This window comes from Passer domesticus, chromosome 20 (assembly GCF_036417665.1).
Source record: "Passer domesticus isolate bPasDom1 chromosome 20, bPasDom1.hap1, whole genome shotgun sequence".
Lineage (NCBI taxonomy): Eukaryota > Metazoa > Chordata > Aves > Passeriformes > Passeridae > Passer > Passer domesticus.
The window spans coordinates 1,330,367-1,345,319 of NC_087493.1; the positions used below are offsets into that span (position 1 = coordinate 1,330,367).

Consider the following 14,953-nt stretch of genomic DNA (forward strand, 5'->3'; position numbering starts at 1 on the left):
ACCAGGGGGAATGCAAGCCTGGCAACGGGAGGCACAGCAGCTTTACTGTGGAGGATGCAGCTCAGCAGTCTTGCCCCTTTTGGTTTTGTGCTGTACCTAGTGGACTATGAGGTCCTGAAGTTGTTTTTGCCACCTTTTCCAGGGATTCTGGAGCACTCTGAGGACTTACTGCTTCAGATGGCACTAACTGACCAGTTTCCAGATAAAGCTCTACTTGGATTGACTGACGAGGTTTTAACTTGCCATAACTAACCTCAGTGATCCCTTGCTTGGACCCGGCAGGGACAGTGAGGAAGGGAGGTTTAGGCCAGCGTAGAGGAGACAATAATGCAGAAATGTGCGGGGACCAGAAACTTGTCAGGGGGGGATGTTGTGCACTTGAGGAGGTGCACAGTCAATTGAGTAGCTTTTCTTGGCTTTAAAGATACTGTTGTCAGTATTAGCACTTAAATAAAACATTTGGGGGTAAAAGTCTGAGTGAGAACAGAGCAAGAACTGAGAGTACATCAGAGTAACTGAAAGATAAAAAAACCAACATGGCAAGCAAACCAAAACCACATGCTATGTGTGTAGGAAACAGAGCTGAGCCTACATTCAGAAAGCCCAAACACAGTAAGGTAAAAAATGTAGTTGCAGCAGCTGGACAGCCCTAATGCCAGCTTGACAAAAAAACTTCCACGTGCTATTTTAAGATTATGCTATTTTCACCTTTTCTGATCCCAGATAGATTATATTTCCCAGTAAAGACAATCTTCCTGTTCCTTTCTGGAGGGCTGGTGAGGAGTGTATTATTCAAAGCGTAGCACTTTCTGTTTTTCCTCGGTGTTTAACTCCGAGGTCTGCAACAAGGCCATTTCCAGGGAATTCCCCCTCTCCCAGAGGACCAGCACTCTATTGACAACACGGCTTTTTCTCCAGGATTTTTTCTTGCAATTCCTGGAAACCTCCGGGCCCCGGGGGAGAGCGGCGGGCGGTAAATCTCGGGAGCTGCGGGGAGCAGCGGGGCGCAGACCCCGAGCCCCGGGCAGCCGCGCCGGCGGTCGGGGGCTGCAGGGGAGCCGGAACCGCAGCCTCCGGCCTGCCGTGACTCCGGCGCGCCCGGGCCCTCCACGTCCCCTCCTGTTCCCGGCAGCAGCATCCTCCCCGGTCACCCGCGGAAGCCGAGCAGACCGGACGCCGATGTCCGGGACCGATTGGCCGCTTCCCGCTGCGCTGCGCGAGCCGGGGCCGGGCCGGAGCGCGGCATCGCGAGCCGCCCGCGGGCCGGCGTGCGGGACCCCGCGCCGGAGCGATCGGGGGGCTGAGCTCCGCCGGTGAAGCGGGGGCGGCACGTCCCGGGGCGGGGCGGGCAGTGCCGCCGACGCGGAGCCGGGGAGGAGCTGCCGTCGGGGCTGTGGGGGGAGAGGGGCGGGTCGGGGGGCGCGGCGCGGGCCTGGGGCGCCGCCACGGGGGCTGCCACGTGCGGGGTCTCGCGCTCGGGCGGCCCGACCGCCCCCCCGGCCCCGGGGAGAGGCCGCCCCGGGCCCCCGCCGCCCTGCGGGCGAGGCTGTCGGGCGCCGCCGCCACCGCCGCGGCCCCGGCGCCGGCAGGGGCGGCGATGGCGTCGCCGTCGAGCGCGGGGCGCGCCCCGACGGAGCAGCCCACCGTGCCGGTGCGGTGCGGCGCGGCGCAGACCCCCCGCTCCCTCCGCCTCGCTCCGAGGGGGCGGAGGGCAGGGCAGGGCGGGGGCTGGCCGGCTGCTGCCCCACGCGGCGCCCGGGCTGGCGGCGCCCCCGGCGCGCTCCCCGCGCACTCCGTGCCCCTCTGTCATGCTCGCCGCCTGGGAGCGGGCGGCGGGCTCCTGTGCCGGCAGCCGCGCTGCCGAGCCCGCGCCGCCGGCGCTGCCCTCTTCGTCCACCGCCGACCCCGGTGCCCGCGAGTGGCGCGGCGGGGCGCGGCGGAGCGCGGGCGGCGCTGCCCGCCGCCGGGGACTGGCTACTGCCGGGGCGAACGGCGGGTGGCGGCGGGCGGCGATGGGCACGGCAGCGGTGCACCTCCTGCTGCTGTTGGGGCTGCTGCACGCCGGGCCCGGCGGCGAGGGCAGGAAGGGCTGGCGGCGGCGGGGCCCGGCGGTCCGCGAGCGCGGCGAGGCGGCGGCGGCGGCGGCGGCGGCAGCCGAGAGTTTCCCGCTGGACTTCACCGCCGTGGAGGGCAACATGGACAGCTTCATGGCGCAGGTCAAGAGCCTGGCGCAGTCGCTGTACCCCTGCTCGGCCCAGGCGCTGCCGCACGACCTGCGCCTGCACCTCCTGCACAACGCCTCGGTCACCTGCAACGACGGCAGCCCGGCCGGGTGAGTCTCCGCGCCGCGCCGGCCCCTCCGGGCGCCCCGGGGCTGCCCCGCGCGGCCGCCGCCGCTCCCCGCGGCCCCGGCCCCGAGGGCTGCGGCGCCACCGCGCGGCGGCGCGCGGCACCGGCGGCGACAGGTGCAGCGAGCGCCTCCCGGGCGGCGGCCCCGGCTCTTCCCGGCCAGAGCCGCCGCCCCCGCGCGCCGCCCGCGGCCCCGGCGCCCCGGCCCGACCGGCAGCACAGCGTCCTGGCCGGGTCCGGCTCCCGCTTAGGCGCCGCCCCTTGTCTGTGCCCGCAGCTACTACCTGAAGGAGTCCAAAGGCAGTCGGCGGTGGCTGCTGTTTCTGGAAGGTGAGCGCCGGCGCCCCCGACTTCCGCAACGGCGGCCACGAGCGGGGCGGCGACCCGAGGCTGCCCTCGGTGCCCCGGCCCCCGAGGCCCGCCGTCCCTCGCCCGCGAGCCCCCGGCCCTTCGGGGCGGCTGACCCCTGTCCCCTCGCCAGGAGGGTGGTACTGCTTCAACAGGGAGAACTGCGACACCCGCTACGACACCATGCGGCGGCTGATGAGCTCCCGGGAGTGGCCCGCGACCCGCGTGGGTGAGTCGCCCCCTCCACCCCGCGGGGCACCCCGAGGGACTGGGACCGGGCTGGGGCAGCGCCCTGGAAGGGGCCTGGTTGCTGCCCCGGGGTGTCGCGGGCACCGGCAGGTTTTGGGTGCAGAGGTACCACCGGTAATGAGTGCTGCTCTCTTCGCTCTCTTCTCGTGCTGCAGCCTCCTGGGCATCCAAATCTCCGTCACTCACACAGATCATCTAACTGAGCATATTGGAGTTTACCTACTAGGATTTGTCTTTTGGGGAGGTACTTAAATAGGCATCACAGGCCTTTTCTGTGCTACAAGGAGCTTCTAGACGGGCTTCATCTGTAGCATGAATCAAATTCTGAATGTCAAATCTGCCTAAGGGCAAATTTAGAAATGTTCCTTCCACTTCCCTTGCCAATGTTTTTCATCATGGATGTTTGTTTTCTGTGTGGTCAGAGGTCTTGCATGAAGCTCCTACGATTCCTCTGAAATCACAGACTGTCATCTGTATGTTTTTTGTTTCTTTGTGCCCATCTGCAGGAACTGGGATCCTGTCCTCTCAGCCAGAAGAAAATCCCCACTGGTGGAATGCAAACATGGTGTAAGAAGGGACAACGGAGGGAAATAGCTTTGTACTTAAACAGCATCTCCTGCCTTTTAGGCTAGCAAGAGTGCTGCAGAGACAGGTTAAGACTAATACTTGGAAAAGGAAATTGTGTGTTTTCCCATTTGCAGCTGTTCAGCTCTCTAACACTTAGGGCTGACAAGGTTGAGAAACTCAAGTTCAATCTCCTTGGAGTTGTAGGGTAATCTAAGGAAGAAAAACTGGGGGATAGCTTAGAGAACCTTCTCAAACAGCTGCAGTGGTGAATCCGTCATGAGTGCTGGGCTGATAGTGTGTTACACATCTGACAATTTGAGAAGAATGTGGAGCTCCTCTCCTAGTTCAAAGAAGAGAAATGAGAGACACCAGTTTATATATGCACCTATACAGAAGGGATGTTAATTTGTCTTCTGCAAAACAGAGACATGTGAAGTTAATTCCTGCAAAAACCTCCGGTGGTTGCAGTCAGCATTTACACTGCACTGACTAGAGTATTTTCATTTTTCATGTGGAAAACTGAAGCATAGAGAGTTTCCCTGTGACAGCCCATCCACTGTGTTGGCAGAATAGCTGAGAGCAAAGTCATGCTCCATCATTCTGTCCACTGAGCCTTAGTGATTCAATTAGATTGATAAAAGACATGTTATTTATTGATTTAACTCAGTAAAACTATTAGTGTTCAGGAGAAAATTCAAGAAAATTACGGTTGTCACTTGGTGTGCAGGAAGGTAAGTTGTCAAACTGGACAGAAACTTTTCCCTTTTCCCCTTCCCAGGATTTAATTTTCTTCCAGTTAAGTGACCGCATCCTCACCCTGTTGTGCGTGTCAGAGGCACAGCAGGACTCACACAGCTCTCTCTTACAGATTCATCCCATATTGCTCAAGTGATGTTTGGAGCGGTGCCTCTTCCAAGTCTGAGAAAAGTGAGTGTTGCTGATGGGCCGTTGCTGCCCCAGACATCACACATTAAAGGATGTGGCCAGACTTCTGTGAAACCACGCGGATGAGAAACAGGCTTTTTCTTGCTGAAGGGCAGGAAAGAATATCAAGCTACTTCCAGATAAAACATCCTGATCTCTTTAGCTCAGGCTGTTTTGACATAGTTCAGAGCCACTGCTTGAAGAGATGTTACACTGATGCAGTATGCAGGGATTAGAAGACCAAAATTCCTTTTAGATGAATCTCCAGGTTCCAGCACGTAGCAAATTAATTGCTGCAGCTGAGGGACCGTGGATTGCTGCGTGTAACTTTAGCATGGCTGACCTGAGAGGCAGAACTGTGAGTTTCATGTCAGACTTTTATCAGGAGGATATTTGGCCTTAGGCAGGAGCCATTGTGTGTCAAGCTAGAGCTGTCTGTGGGTTTCTTTGGGAAACAGCATAGTTCCTATCAATACAGGCTGCATTGCCATCGCTGTCATTTGAGCGGTGTCACAGTAAGGGACCTTCCCACTCCCTCCCAGCTCCTCGGTGCTGTTCTATGGAGCAGTCAGTCACACAGCAGCAGCCACAGGTGCTGGTGGTGCTAAGGAAGCGGTGTCTTTGTACATGTAACATCTTGTGAAGCATTGCTTCTCTGAATTGGCTTGATGAACTGGGAAAAAGGGGGAGCAGTAAGTTGGAACTGAGATTCCAGGTGTGTGTTTGTTTCTCCAGCACCTTCCTTCTTGTTTTCCTTTTCCAAGTTTACTTATTTCTAAGCGTGGTCATAGGAAGGTACTTGTGTAATTGAGTTCACTTGGTTCTCTTTCAGGGCAGCACATTTTGTACAAGGTGGGGGAAGATCTCTTGTTAGGTGTATTTCATATAGGTGAATAAAATGAGCCTGAGTTTAGACTTTGGAAATCCCTTTGGAAAGTTCTTAAGGATTTTCAGAGAGGAAACAGAAGTCTGAGCCTGGACAGGAAGCAATTTTGTTGACACTGAGCTGTCTTCCAGATGAATATGCCTTCATGGGAGCACTGATCATACAGGAGGTTATAAAGGAGCTGGTGGGAAAAGGTCTGAGCACTGCGAAAGTGTTGCTGCTAGCAGGGAGCAGGTAGGTGTCCACAAGATTTGCTTTGTGAAGACAGGAGATTTCCACAGTAGAAAGCTGTTAAGGGAGGAGGCCCAGCAGCTCCTGAAACATTTCTTCTGGGAGTACAGTAACACTAACACAGCAAACCCTGTATCTCTAGTCAGTCTCCTCATGTCTGCACCAAGAATTCTGATTCCTATTGGCCCATATCATAAGACACACACCTTCTGTGAATTGATTCAGGACACCGAAATAAAAACCAAACTTGCCTCACACAGGTGCTCTGGATCATCCTGTATTGCAGAAAGCTCTGGTACACTCAGTGTATTACACAGGGGCGTATTAGAGAAGTTGCTAAGAGTGAATTTGTCTCACTTCAGATTATTTTAGTTTTTGAGCAGCCAACCCCCTTGGAAATGACACAGAGCACATGTATTTCCCAGGAAAGAGAGCAACAACTGGACTTTGTTTCTGAACTACCAGACTGTTACTCAGCTCTGGCTTTATTTCTGAGTGTTGCAAAGCAAGGAAATAATGTGGTGTCTGCCACATTGGTGGTGGATGGTTGGGTGTCTGTGCTGTGGGCAGTGCAGGTGTTCATGTCACTGCTGAAGAAGGTGTGTCTGCCAGCGAGGTCTGTAGCATCGTGTGTGCCTCATGACTGCAGTGTTGGTGTTGCTGTTGCAGTGCTGGAGGGACAGGGGTGCTCCTGAACGTGGATCGAGTGGCAGAGCAGCTGGAGGAGATGGGTTATCAGGGGATTCAGGTTCGAGGCTTGGCAGACTCGGGATGGTTCCTGGATAACAAACAGTACCGCAGGACCGACTGCATCGATACCATAACGTGTGCTCCCACAGAGGCCATCAGGAGAGGAATCAGGTACACTCAGATGCTCTCAAGTACACTACTGTAAAAGGCTAGAATGTGGGAAAGATATCCTCCTTGGCTGTGTTCCTTCTTTTTGATACTTAAGGAGTAGTTGTTGTCTACATCAGTGTTTTTTCAATGATTTTATTGGAAAAGACAATAAAGTCTAACTGCAAAAGAATGTGTACAGTTACAGATGCTCTAAAACGTGGTAATGGGACAGTGCTGCCAAGAAAGCTGTTCTATCAGTTGAAATTCTAGTCAGAACAGGAACTAGGATATGGAGAGGATACATTGTTAAGATTGTCCTGTGCCTTCCATTCTGTTACTGCTTTGTCTTCTAGATACTGGAATGGCATTGTTCCCGAACGCTGTAAGCTGCAGTTTAAAGAGGGAGAGGAATGGAATTGCTTTTTTGGATATAAGATTTACCCCACTCTTCGATGTAAGTACCAAAGGAGAGAGATCAAATGGATTTAGGGTTCCCTCTGTATTTTTAACTTGGAGCAATCCTTTTCCAAATTTTTTGTCTTTCTAGGCCCAGTCTTTGTTGTCCAGTGGCTCTTCGATGAGGCCCAGCTTACTGTAGACAATGTACACCTCACTGGCCAGCCTGTTCAGGAAGGGCAGTGGCTCTACATCCAGAATTTAGGTAGAGAGCTGAGAAACACCTTGAAGGATGTGACGTAAGTGTTTCATTGAGAAAAACCTGGCATATTTGTTTCTAGGGCACATTCTTATCTAGTTCCTTGTGTTCTCAGATCTCTGCTGAAAAAGGAGAGTTGTAAATTTGGTAACTGTTAGTTCATCTACATCAAGAATCTTGCCTTTTTCATTTTTGTGTAAAATTCCACTCTTTCCATAGTCTGGAAGGTTCAGTTCAGCAGCACTTACTTTGTCCTTCATGACATAATCCATGTTTCTGTTTTCCTTCAGTGCGAGCTTTGCTCCTGCCTGTTTGTCCCACGAGATCATCACACGCAAGTAAGTGCTTGTGCAGATCCTGCAGAGGTGGACAGGGATGCAGCCTGGGAATGCAGCTGTCCTGGCAGCCTGACCCCTCTGATGTGATCTCTATGGTTTGTCTTTTCAGTCACTGGACTGACATCCAGGTGAAGGGGACATCATTACCCCGTGCCCTGCACTGTTGGGATCGGAGCCTCCATGAGAGCAACAAAAATGGGAAGGCTCCTCTGAAAGGCTGCCCGATTCACCTGATTGACAGCTGTCCATGGCCTCACTGCAACCCCTCGTGCCCCACAATCAGGGACCAGTTCACAGGGCAGGAGATGAATGTGATCCAGTTTCTCATGCACATGGGTTTTGATGTTCAGAAGATGGCACAGCAGCAGGGCCTGGAGCCGAGTAAACTCCTGGGGATGCTCAGCAGTGGTAACTAGAGAGGTCAGAGGGGCAGAGATTGGATCAGGAGGAGAGAGACTCTCAGCCCTTCTCCCAGACTTTCTAATCTTCTTGCTAATGTTCCTGCAGGCAGATGCACGCTCATACCCATGGCACACTCACAGCTGTGCACTCACATGCTCCCACACTCTTGCACGCTTATGGTGTGTCAAGGAAAAAAAAAAGAAAAAAAAAAAAGGCAAGCAGCAATTTCTTGCTTACACTGTTTGGCTGGAACTTGTTCTCTCCCTCCAGACTCCAGGGCTAAGTTTCAGCTGGTCACATCCTCTTCCTGTGCTACACAAGGCAATCAGGTACAGGGAGTAGCAAAGCCATAAATAGCAGCGATGAGAACCTTCCCCAGATCTGGGACATCTTCCCTTGCCACGAATTTCACATCATAGACTTGTTACAAGTGGTGAAAAAAGCAAGCACTGGATTTCTTCTGTCCAACTAGGAGGGAAGGAATGATTACATTACTTCCTGGAGGTTAGCATCTCATGCTGAATTACAGAATACAGACCCAGGACACGTGCTAAGGATGGACACTCTTGTACTCAATTTATTCATATTATTTTATAAAATGACTTTTTAAATACTTTTTTAAACTAAGCAAGAAATATAAAGGATATTGTAACATATTTTTTTTTAAATAACGAAGAAACCTCTTGCTACTTTGGCAAAGTGGACATATTTATTTTAATATGTAAAACGCTATTTATAAGGGCTGACCAGAGAACCATACCTATGTCTTTGTAAAGTTGTATATGCTGCTCATTTGGATGGGTTATCCTGATGGTCACTTGTGCCTGGGAGAGGGCTAAGGGTGGTGTTGATTTTTTGTATTAATTAGATTTCTGTGTTCCCCTTGCAGTGTGCCTTGTCATTGTTTCTCTGATGAAGAGGTTGTAATATAATGTTTAAGTACAGAGATTTTCACCCAGCACCTGATGCTTGCAGACTTTCACAGCATTTTCAGCTTGCCTGTAATTCCCCAGGTAGTCCAGGGCATTGCACTGTGAGGCGGAGGGAGATCTGGCTTTGCTGCAGAGGCCTCTCTCCCAGGGAGGGAAATGTTTGATCAGAGCATCAGAAGCATTTGGAGCAGAAAGGGCAGAGAACACAAGACAAGCACCAACATATTTCTCTTCTAATAATTTGGGAACACACCCACCACAGCAGAGAGAAGCCCCTTTGATGGTAGTGGGAGGAGAATGAGGGAGGGATGGGGAGTGCAGGGCTGAGGTGGAGAGGAGCTGTTCCTGGGGGAGCAGTGGGTGGCTGGAGCAGAGCCTCCCCCTGCGGCGCAGGGCGTGGGGAGCCCTGCCCCAACAGCACCCTGCACGTCCCCCTGCACGGGTGCACCTGCGTGTGCTGCACTGCTGTGCATGGCCACACAGCGTGTCAGCCACAGACAGACAGTTTGGGGCTGATTTGAGAAAAATTCCCTGTGCTTTCAGACCTTGCCAAGTTAGAACAGTGGTGCTGCGTGTGAGAGCTCTTGATTTGGGTAAGTAAACCCCAAAAAATTAACCAAACTGTAGCCCTTTGGTTCCTCTTCTTGGACTTCAGGAAAAGTCTGGCAGGACCCACACACAGGTCACCACAATCAGCTGTCCTGCTGTGCATGATGGGATTAACACAGACTGAAGATAAAGAAAAACTAAAGAGAAAATGGTTGGTGCTCCCAGTGAAACTGAAAAGCAGGAAAACATCAGTGGAGTTTGCCTATGACCAGTCTGAAGATTACTGATATCCTTTATCTTTTCATGACTTGGGTATAAAAGTAGAATTGTCCCAATTACGTTTTTCATCTGTTTTCTGCTGCGCAGAAGCCAGTGACAAAAGGGTAAGACTGGAAGAATTCAGTGCCACGTGTTTGTATTCTGTGATCTTTTGGCTAGATAAGGTTCTTTATTTCTGAGGAAGAAGTGGCTGTGGTCTGTGAGGTGTGTTGCTCCACCAGTGTGATTTCTGATTTCGGGGACCTCTGCCCTCTGCCAGCCCCGACTCTGGTGCTGAGGGCTCTCCAGGGGGGAGCAGCAGGAGCAGCTCGGTGTCACTGCTGTGTGCTCAGGTGAGCCATGCCCTGGAGTGTCCCCATGCCTTCTGCCGGCCCGGGCAGAGGGAAGGGGTGCACAGAAAGTGCCACAGTGCAGGAAGAGACCCACTGCCAAGAGGCCTGGAAAACTGCTAGGGGTGAAGGATCCATAGACAGTCAGGTAGGGCAGGATTTCAGGATGAGAACCTCTTCACCTGAAATTCATCGGCTCTCCTGCTGCATTTCCTGGTTATTGTGATGTTAATTGTGCAACTTCCACCCCAAATGAATGCAGGCTTTTGTACTTTTAGCACCAGAGGCCTCTCAAAGGAAAATGGAAGGGTCTTGAGATGAATGAAAGAGATACTGAGGTTACAAGATGGTGGCAAAGCTGAAGGTAGGCATATTTTATCATTACAGCCAAAAATATGTACTGTTCTCATCTGAGCCATTCCAGCAGTGAAGTTTCTCTGCTTCTGTACTTGTTAAGTACTGCAGGTGAGGAGTCAGCAATGCTGCTGGGGGGTAAGGGAGGAATGTTTCTGCTATGTTGTGGTGAAAACATTCACTCATTCTCATTCTGAAATTACATCAGAAATTTTGTTTGGGGTTTTAGAGATATAATTAAGAGACTTCTGGGTACAGATGAAGTCTGGGAGGCACTGTATACCAGGAATGGCTCACTGTGAAAGCTTTGATCTCACAGGAGGGAGAGTTTGACACTATTTATTAAAATCGGTGTTCCGATTTTAACAATGCTAAGAATATCAAAGCAATTTTTTTAAACAGTTGTATTCAGTTACTGCATTCAGAGATACAAGAAAAACTGATTTCCACAAAGTAAAAGAGAGACAGGGAAGAGTTTAAGGAAGTGTTGAGAATGGGTGCTGTCAACCTTCACAGCCACAAGCTGTCACACAAAGCACAGCAGGTAAATGTATCGCTGCTCCAGATCAACTGCAGCAAAGTGAGTCAGCTTTTATTCAGCCTCTGGCCTAAATCCCTTCTTTTATAGGGCTTGTGCTGCCTTTGGGCTTGTGCTCCCACTCAGGGGCTCTTGGGTGTGCAGGGCAGAGCTCTCGTTCCCACAGCATGGCTGGATCACAGCCCAGTGCCACAGTCAGAGCCTCCCCTCAGCACGGGGGGCTGTGTGGAGCAGCATTCCAGTGACCCCAGAGCTTCTAGAAGAACAGCAGAAGGATAATCAAGAGCCTTTGATGGAGCTCGCAGCTTCAGTGTTAAATAACACCCGCTCCCAACAGCTGAGTGGGGGCAGGACTCATTCCAGAACTATTAATAAAGCCCCTATTTATACTCCAGGTTCCTGTGAACGGTGCAGCAGAAAGCTACAGCTGCAGAGCTAAAATGGAATAAATGTCAGCCTCCGAGGAAAAGTACCATCCTGTGGAAAAGGAGACAGCCAAAGGACAGCACAGGGGCAGGTTTCAGACCTGAGGAAGCAGAGAGCGAGTGGCAGCACCCTGAGCTCACAGGCAGTGGGCAGAGCCAGCCAGTCACCTCCCTGCAGCCGCAGGTCTGTGCAGAGAGCTGCCAGAGATGCAGCGTCAGAGGCGGCTCCCGCTGCTGCCGGCAGAGACCGGCGGGGTTTGAGCTGCCACTCCACCGAGCCGGGACCAGGTGTGACTCAGGGCAAAGAGTCAGAACGGACGTGTGAGGAAGCTTGGAGTGCACTGCCTGCTGGACTGGAAGGATGATGGAGAGCACGGGGGGGCCGTATCTGAACACAGCCGCGGTGACTTCCCCGGTAGGAATAGCTCGGCTGCTGCAGATGACCTTTGGGTGCACCACCTTCAGCCTGGTCGCCCACCAAGGGGGGTTCAGTGCCGCCTACGGCACCTTCTGCATGTTTGTCTGGACCTTCTGCTTCGCCATCACCGTGTTCATCATCGCCTGCGAGTTCACACACCTGCACAGCTGCCTGAGCCTCTCCTGGGGGAACTTCACGGCTGCCTTTGCTATGCTGGCCACGCTCATGTCCGTCACGGCTGCAGTGATCTACCCGCTCTACTTCGTGCAGGTGGGCTGCTACCCCATCGGCTGCGAGGTGAGGGATTTCCGCATCGCAGCCAGCGTCTTCGCCGGCCTCCTGTTTGTCACCTACGCCGCCGAGGTGTTCTTAACCAGGGCAAAACCAGGACAGGTCACCAGCTACATGGCCACCATCTCTGGGCTCTTGAAAATCGTTCAGGCCTTTGTGGCCTGCATCATCTTTGGGGCACTGGTGAATGACAGCCAGTATGGCAAATACGTGGCGACGCAGTGGTGTGTGGCTGTCTACAGCTTTTGCTTTGTGGTGACAGTGGTGGTGGTGGCCTTCAGTGTCACAGGTAAGACTGCCTTGCTGTGGTTCCCTTTTGAGCGTTCTGTGGTCATCTACACCTTTGGGGCAGTGCTGCTCTACGCGAGTGCTGCGGTCATCTGGCCAGTGTTCTGCTTTGACAGCAAGTACGGCTCCCCACGACGCCCTGGCCTTTGTGCCAAGGGCAAGTGCCCCTGGGACAGCCAGTTGGTGATTGCCATCTTCACCTATGTCAACCTGCTGCTCTATGTCTTGGACCTGGCGTACTCCCAGCGCATCCGCTTTGTCTCACACATCTGAACTGTGGGTAGGCCTCTCAGTGTGCAAAGGTGGGGCGAGGGCAGAGAGCTGCTGGGCAGGCATGCACACACCACCATCAGCCAAACTTCAAGTGAGGACTGCCTGCACTAACGAATTAGTGACCTGGAGCAGGTGGGCTGCAGCTGACGCAGAGCACAGCCCAACTGCCCCACGGTCCTGCCTCATCTGCCCGGTGCCAGCGCGAAGGAATGGCACAGCTCCACCTGCATCTGCAGGCAGCAGGAGGGCTTGTAGCCACAGCACTGGGGCTGCAGGCTACCAGGTTACTGAGCCAAACATTAGGAAAGACATCAAGGATTTTGAAACTGTTAACCAGTGCTTAAGAGTAACCAAGTGACTACTCAGGAAGTGGAAAAGTTAAAAGCTGCATGAAGGAACACCAGATCAGGAGATGAAAATCAACCCCTTGGAGTCTGGGTTAGTTTGGACTATGTTAGAAGACGTGGAATGCCTGCAAGTGTGGGCAGTTCCAGTCTGAGTGTTTCTGAGAAGAGCATCATAGCCATAACAGTATTTTGAAGGTTGCCCATGTTTTCCCTTCCTCTCTTTTGCTGTCTAGCACAGAAAAGGAATATCCTCAAGCGCACACCTTGGAGGAGCCTATTTAATTTAACACTCCTATTTAGCAAACACTGAGTCACTACAGAAATGAAAATTTATAAATTTGGGCTCTACTGCTGAGAATCAGGTTGCAGAGCAGAGCCAGCCTGCAAAGTAACTGCATGTGACTGCCATCCTCACTTGAGCAGAGCAGAAAATACCTTGGCACGTGCTCTGTCTTGATTCACAGGCCACCATTTCCTCACACTGGGGTCAAGGGGTTTTTTTCTGGAGGCTTGAAGATAAATTCTGGGGGCATGGGAAAGGGGAGGCATGGTCTCACAGAGCTGCACCAGAGACCAAACCGGGCAGGGAAGGGGCGTGGGCAGGACGGGACACGACAGAACTTGTACATGGTACCCTGGAGCAGCTCAGGATTCCTGAGTGCTCTGCATCACTGAGGAGCCAAATCTCCCAGACCCATCCCTGACAAAAACACCCACTTTAAAGTTCCACACTTCTCAGCTCAGATTTCAGGCCCCATAGGAATGTTCACTTGTTGCAGGGAGAAGCCAGAGTGTCCAAGTGCTTGTGCAGCACATGCAGACTTGAGTGCTTTGATTAAAATCTCCAGTAGCTGCCTGTCAGAAGCAAGATTTATTTTTTAACCAAAACAAAATAAAGCTGAATGGCAGATGTATGCTTACATCTCCTGAGATCTGTGTGCTGTCATCCTCCTCTCCACACTCATTGCAGCAGACACGGCCCCTTCTGCATGAAGGCAGAGCTCACTTTATTCTGGGGTACAAAGCTTGAACACAGACCTGAAAAAGAACAGACACAACACAGCAAGACCTCTGAGGAGATTCTTTGCAGCAGAATGACTCAGGAATAAGGAAGCAAAGTTACTTTTCATCAGTGCTTTGTGTGGGGTTTGAAAACCAAAGGGAAAACTTGTTGGGACAGATGATGTTGAATAATTCTGAGCAAGGACCAGCCCTTAGCAGTGAGAAGCATCAGCCAGGAAATGGGACAAGAATCAGGATCCAGCACAGAGGAACAGCCTGCCAAGGGGGTTTTCTCTTCTGTGAGCCCCAGTGAAGGACAGGAAATCTGGAAGATGTGGTCCAAGAGGAGGCTGGCAGGGCAAGACCCAAGGCTATCTGCTATAGATATAAACCAGGAGCTTTATTTCTTGCCACCCAAACAAATTATGGGTTGTACAAGAACAAAATGCTAACTTGGGAAAGGAAATCCACTTGTGTTAGAGGAGTCAATTTACAAGAGCCACTGTATACAAAGGGTCCTTTGAGCACTTGTGATGTATTCCTGTTCAACCCATCAATATGGACAAATTAAGCTGTGTAACACTTGAAAATTACTTTTTTGTTTGCTTGGTTTTGGGTTTTTGGTTTTGTTTTTTTTGTTGTTGTTGTTGTTATTACAGATCCCTAAAAACCAAACAGGTGCCTGTGAAGGACCACAGCTTTTGTTATAAAATCCAACCCAGGGAGCTCAGGAACCATGCTTGAGGAGAGCCCCATCCTGCAGGCTCTGGGGGGGCTCTGGGGGTCAGCAGAGGCAAGAGCCCAGGCAGGGGGTGCTCATCCCGGGGATGGCACTTCCAGTCCTCAGGCAGCAGCAGCTGCTGGAAAGCTCCTTGGCTGACAGCATGGGGCTGAGCCTGGCACTGCTGGCTTCCCACGGGGAAGATTTTGCACCAAGAAGGAGCAAGACCAGAAATATGGTAAAATCTGACAATGCCATGGGTTGATGCAACTTACACCCAGCCAGGGTCAAAGGGCCAGAGAGAAACTGGCACTTGGGAAAGAATGAGGGCAAAATGGAGTGTCCTCACAATAAGGGGAAAGAGAATTTAACGTGGAAATCATGATCCCACTGACTAGAGGAGTGGAAACACAAGTCA

The 14,953-nt window shown here is 52.4% G+C and overlaps 2 protein-coding genes across 2 annotated transcripts; both read left to right on the forward strand.

The window, feature by feature from the left end:
- The first annotated feature begins 1,541 nt into the window (after positions 1-1,541).
- On the forward strand, positions 1,542-8,677 carry NOTUM (notum, palmitoleoyl-protein carboxylesterase). The gene is made up of 11 exons (XM_064395443.1): positions 1,542-2,332; positions 2,627-2,679; positions 2,831-2,926; positions 3,453-3,513; positions 4,382-4,440; positions 5,455-5,557; positions 6,224-6,415; positions 6,748-6,848; positions 6,942-7,089; positions 7,340-7,387; positions 7,497-8,677. The coding sequence occupies exons 1-11, from the start codon at positions 1,809-1,811 to the stop codon at positions 7,801-7,803; spliced, it is 1,692 nt and encodes a 563-aa protein (XP_064251513.1). The 5' UTR covers positions 1,542-1,808; the 3' UTR covers positions 7,804-8,677.
- A 1,258-nt stretch (positions 8,678-9,935) lies between these two features.
- Positions 9,936-13,742, forward strand: MYADML2 (myeloid associated differentiation marker like 2). The gene is made up of 2 exons (XM_064395444.1): positions 9,936-10,242; positions 11,166-13,742. The coding sequence occupies exon 2, from the start codon at positions 11,557-11,559 to the stop codon at positions 12,463-12,465; it is 909 nt and encodes a 302-aa protein (XP_064251514.1). The 5' UTR covers positions 9,936-10,242; positions 11,166-11,556; the 3' UTR covers positions 12,466-13,742.
- Positions 13,743-14,953: the final 1,211 nt, after the last annotated feature.

Coding starts and splice junctions, on each gene's coding strand:
- NOTUM (XM_064395443.1), top strand. CDS start 1,809: ATGCTCGCCGCCTGGGAGCGGGCGGCGGGCTCCTGTGCCGGCAGCCGC. Junction 2,680..2,830: donor GTGGCTGCTGTTTCTGGAAG/GTGAGCGCCGGC, acceptor TCCCCTCGCCAG/GAGGGTGGTACTGCTTCAAC. Junction 4,441..5,454: donor CTCTTCCAAGTCTGAGAAAA/GTGAGTGTTGCT, acceptor GCTGTCTTCCAG/ATGAATATGCCTTCATGGGA.
- MYADML2 (XM_064395444.1), top strand. CDS start 11,557: ATGATGGAGAGCACGGGGGGGCCGTATCTGAACACAGCCGCGGTGACT.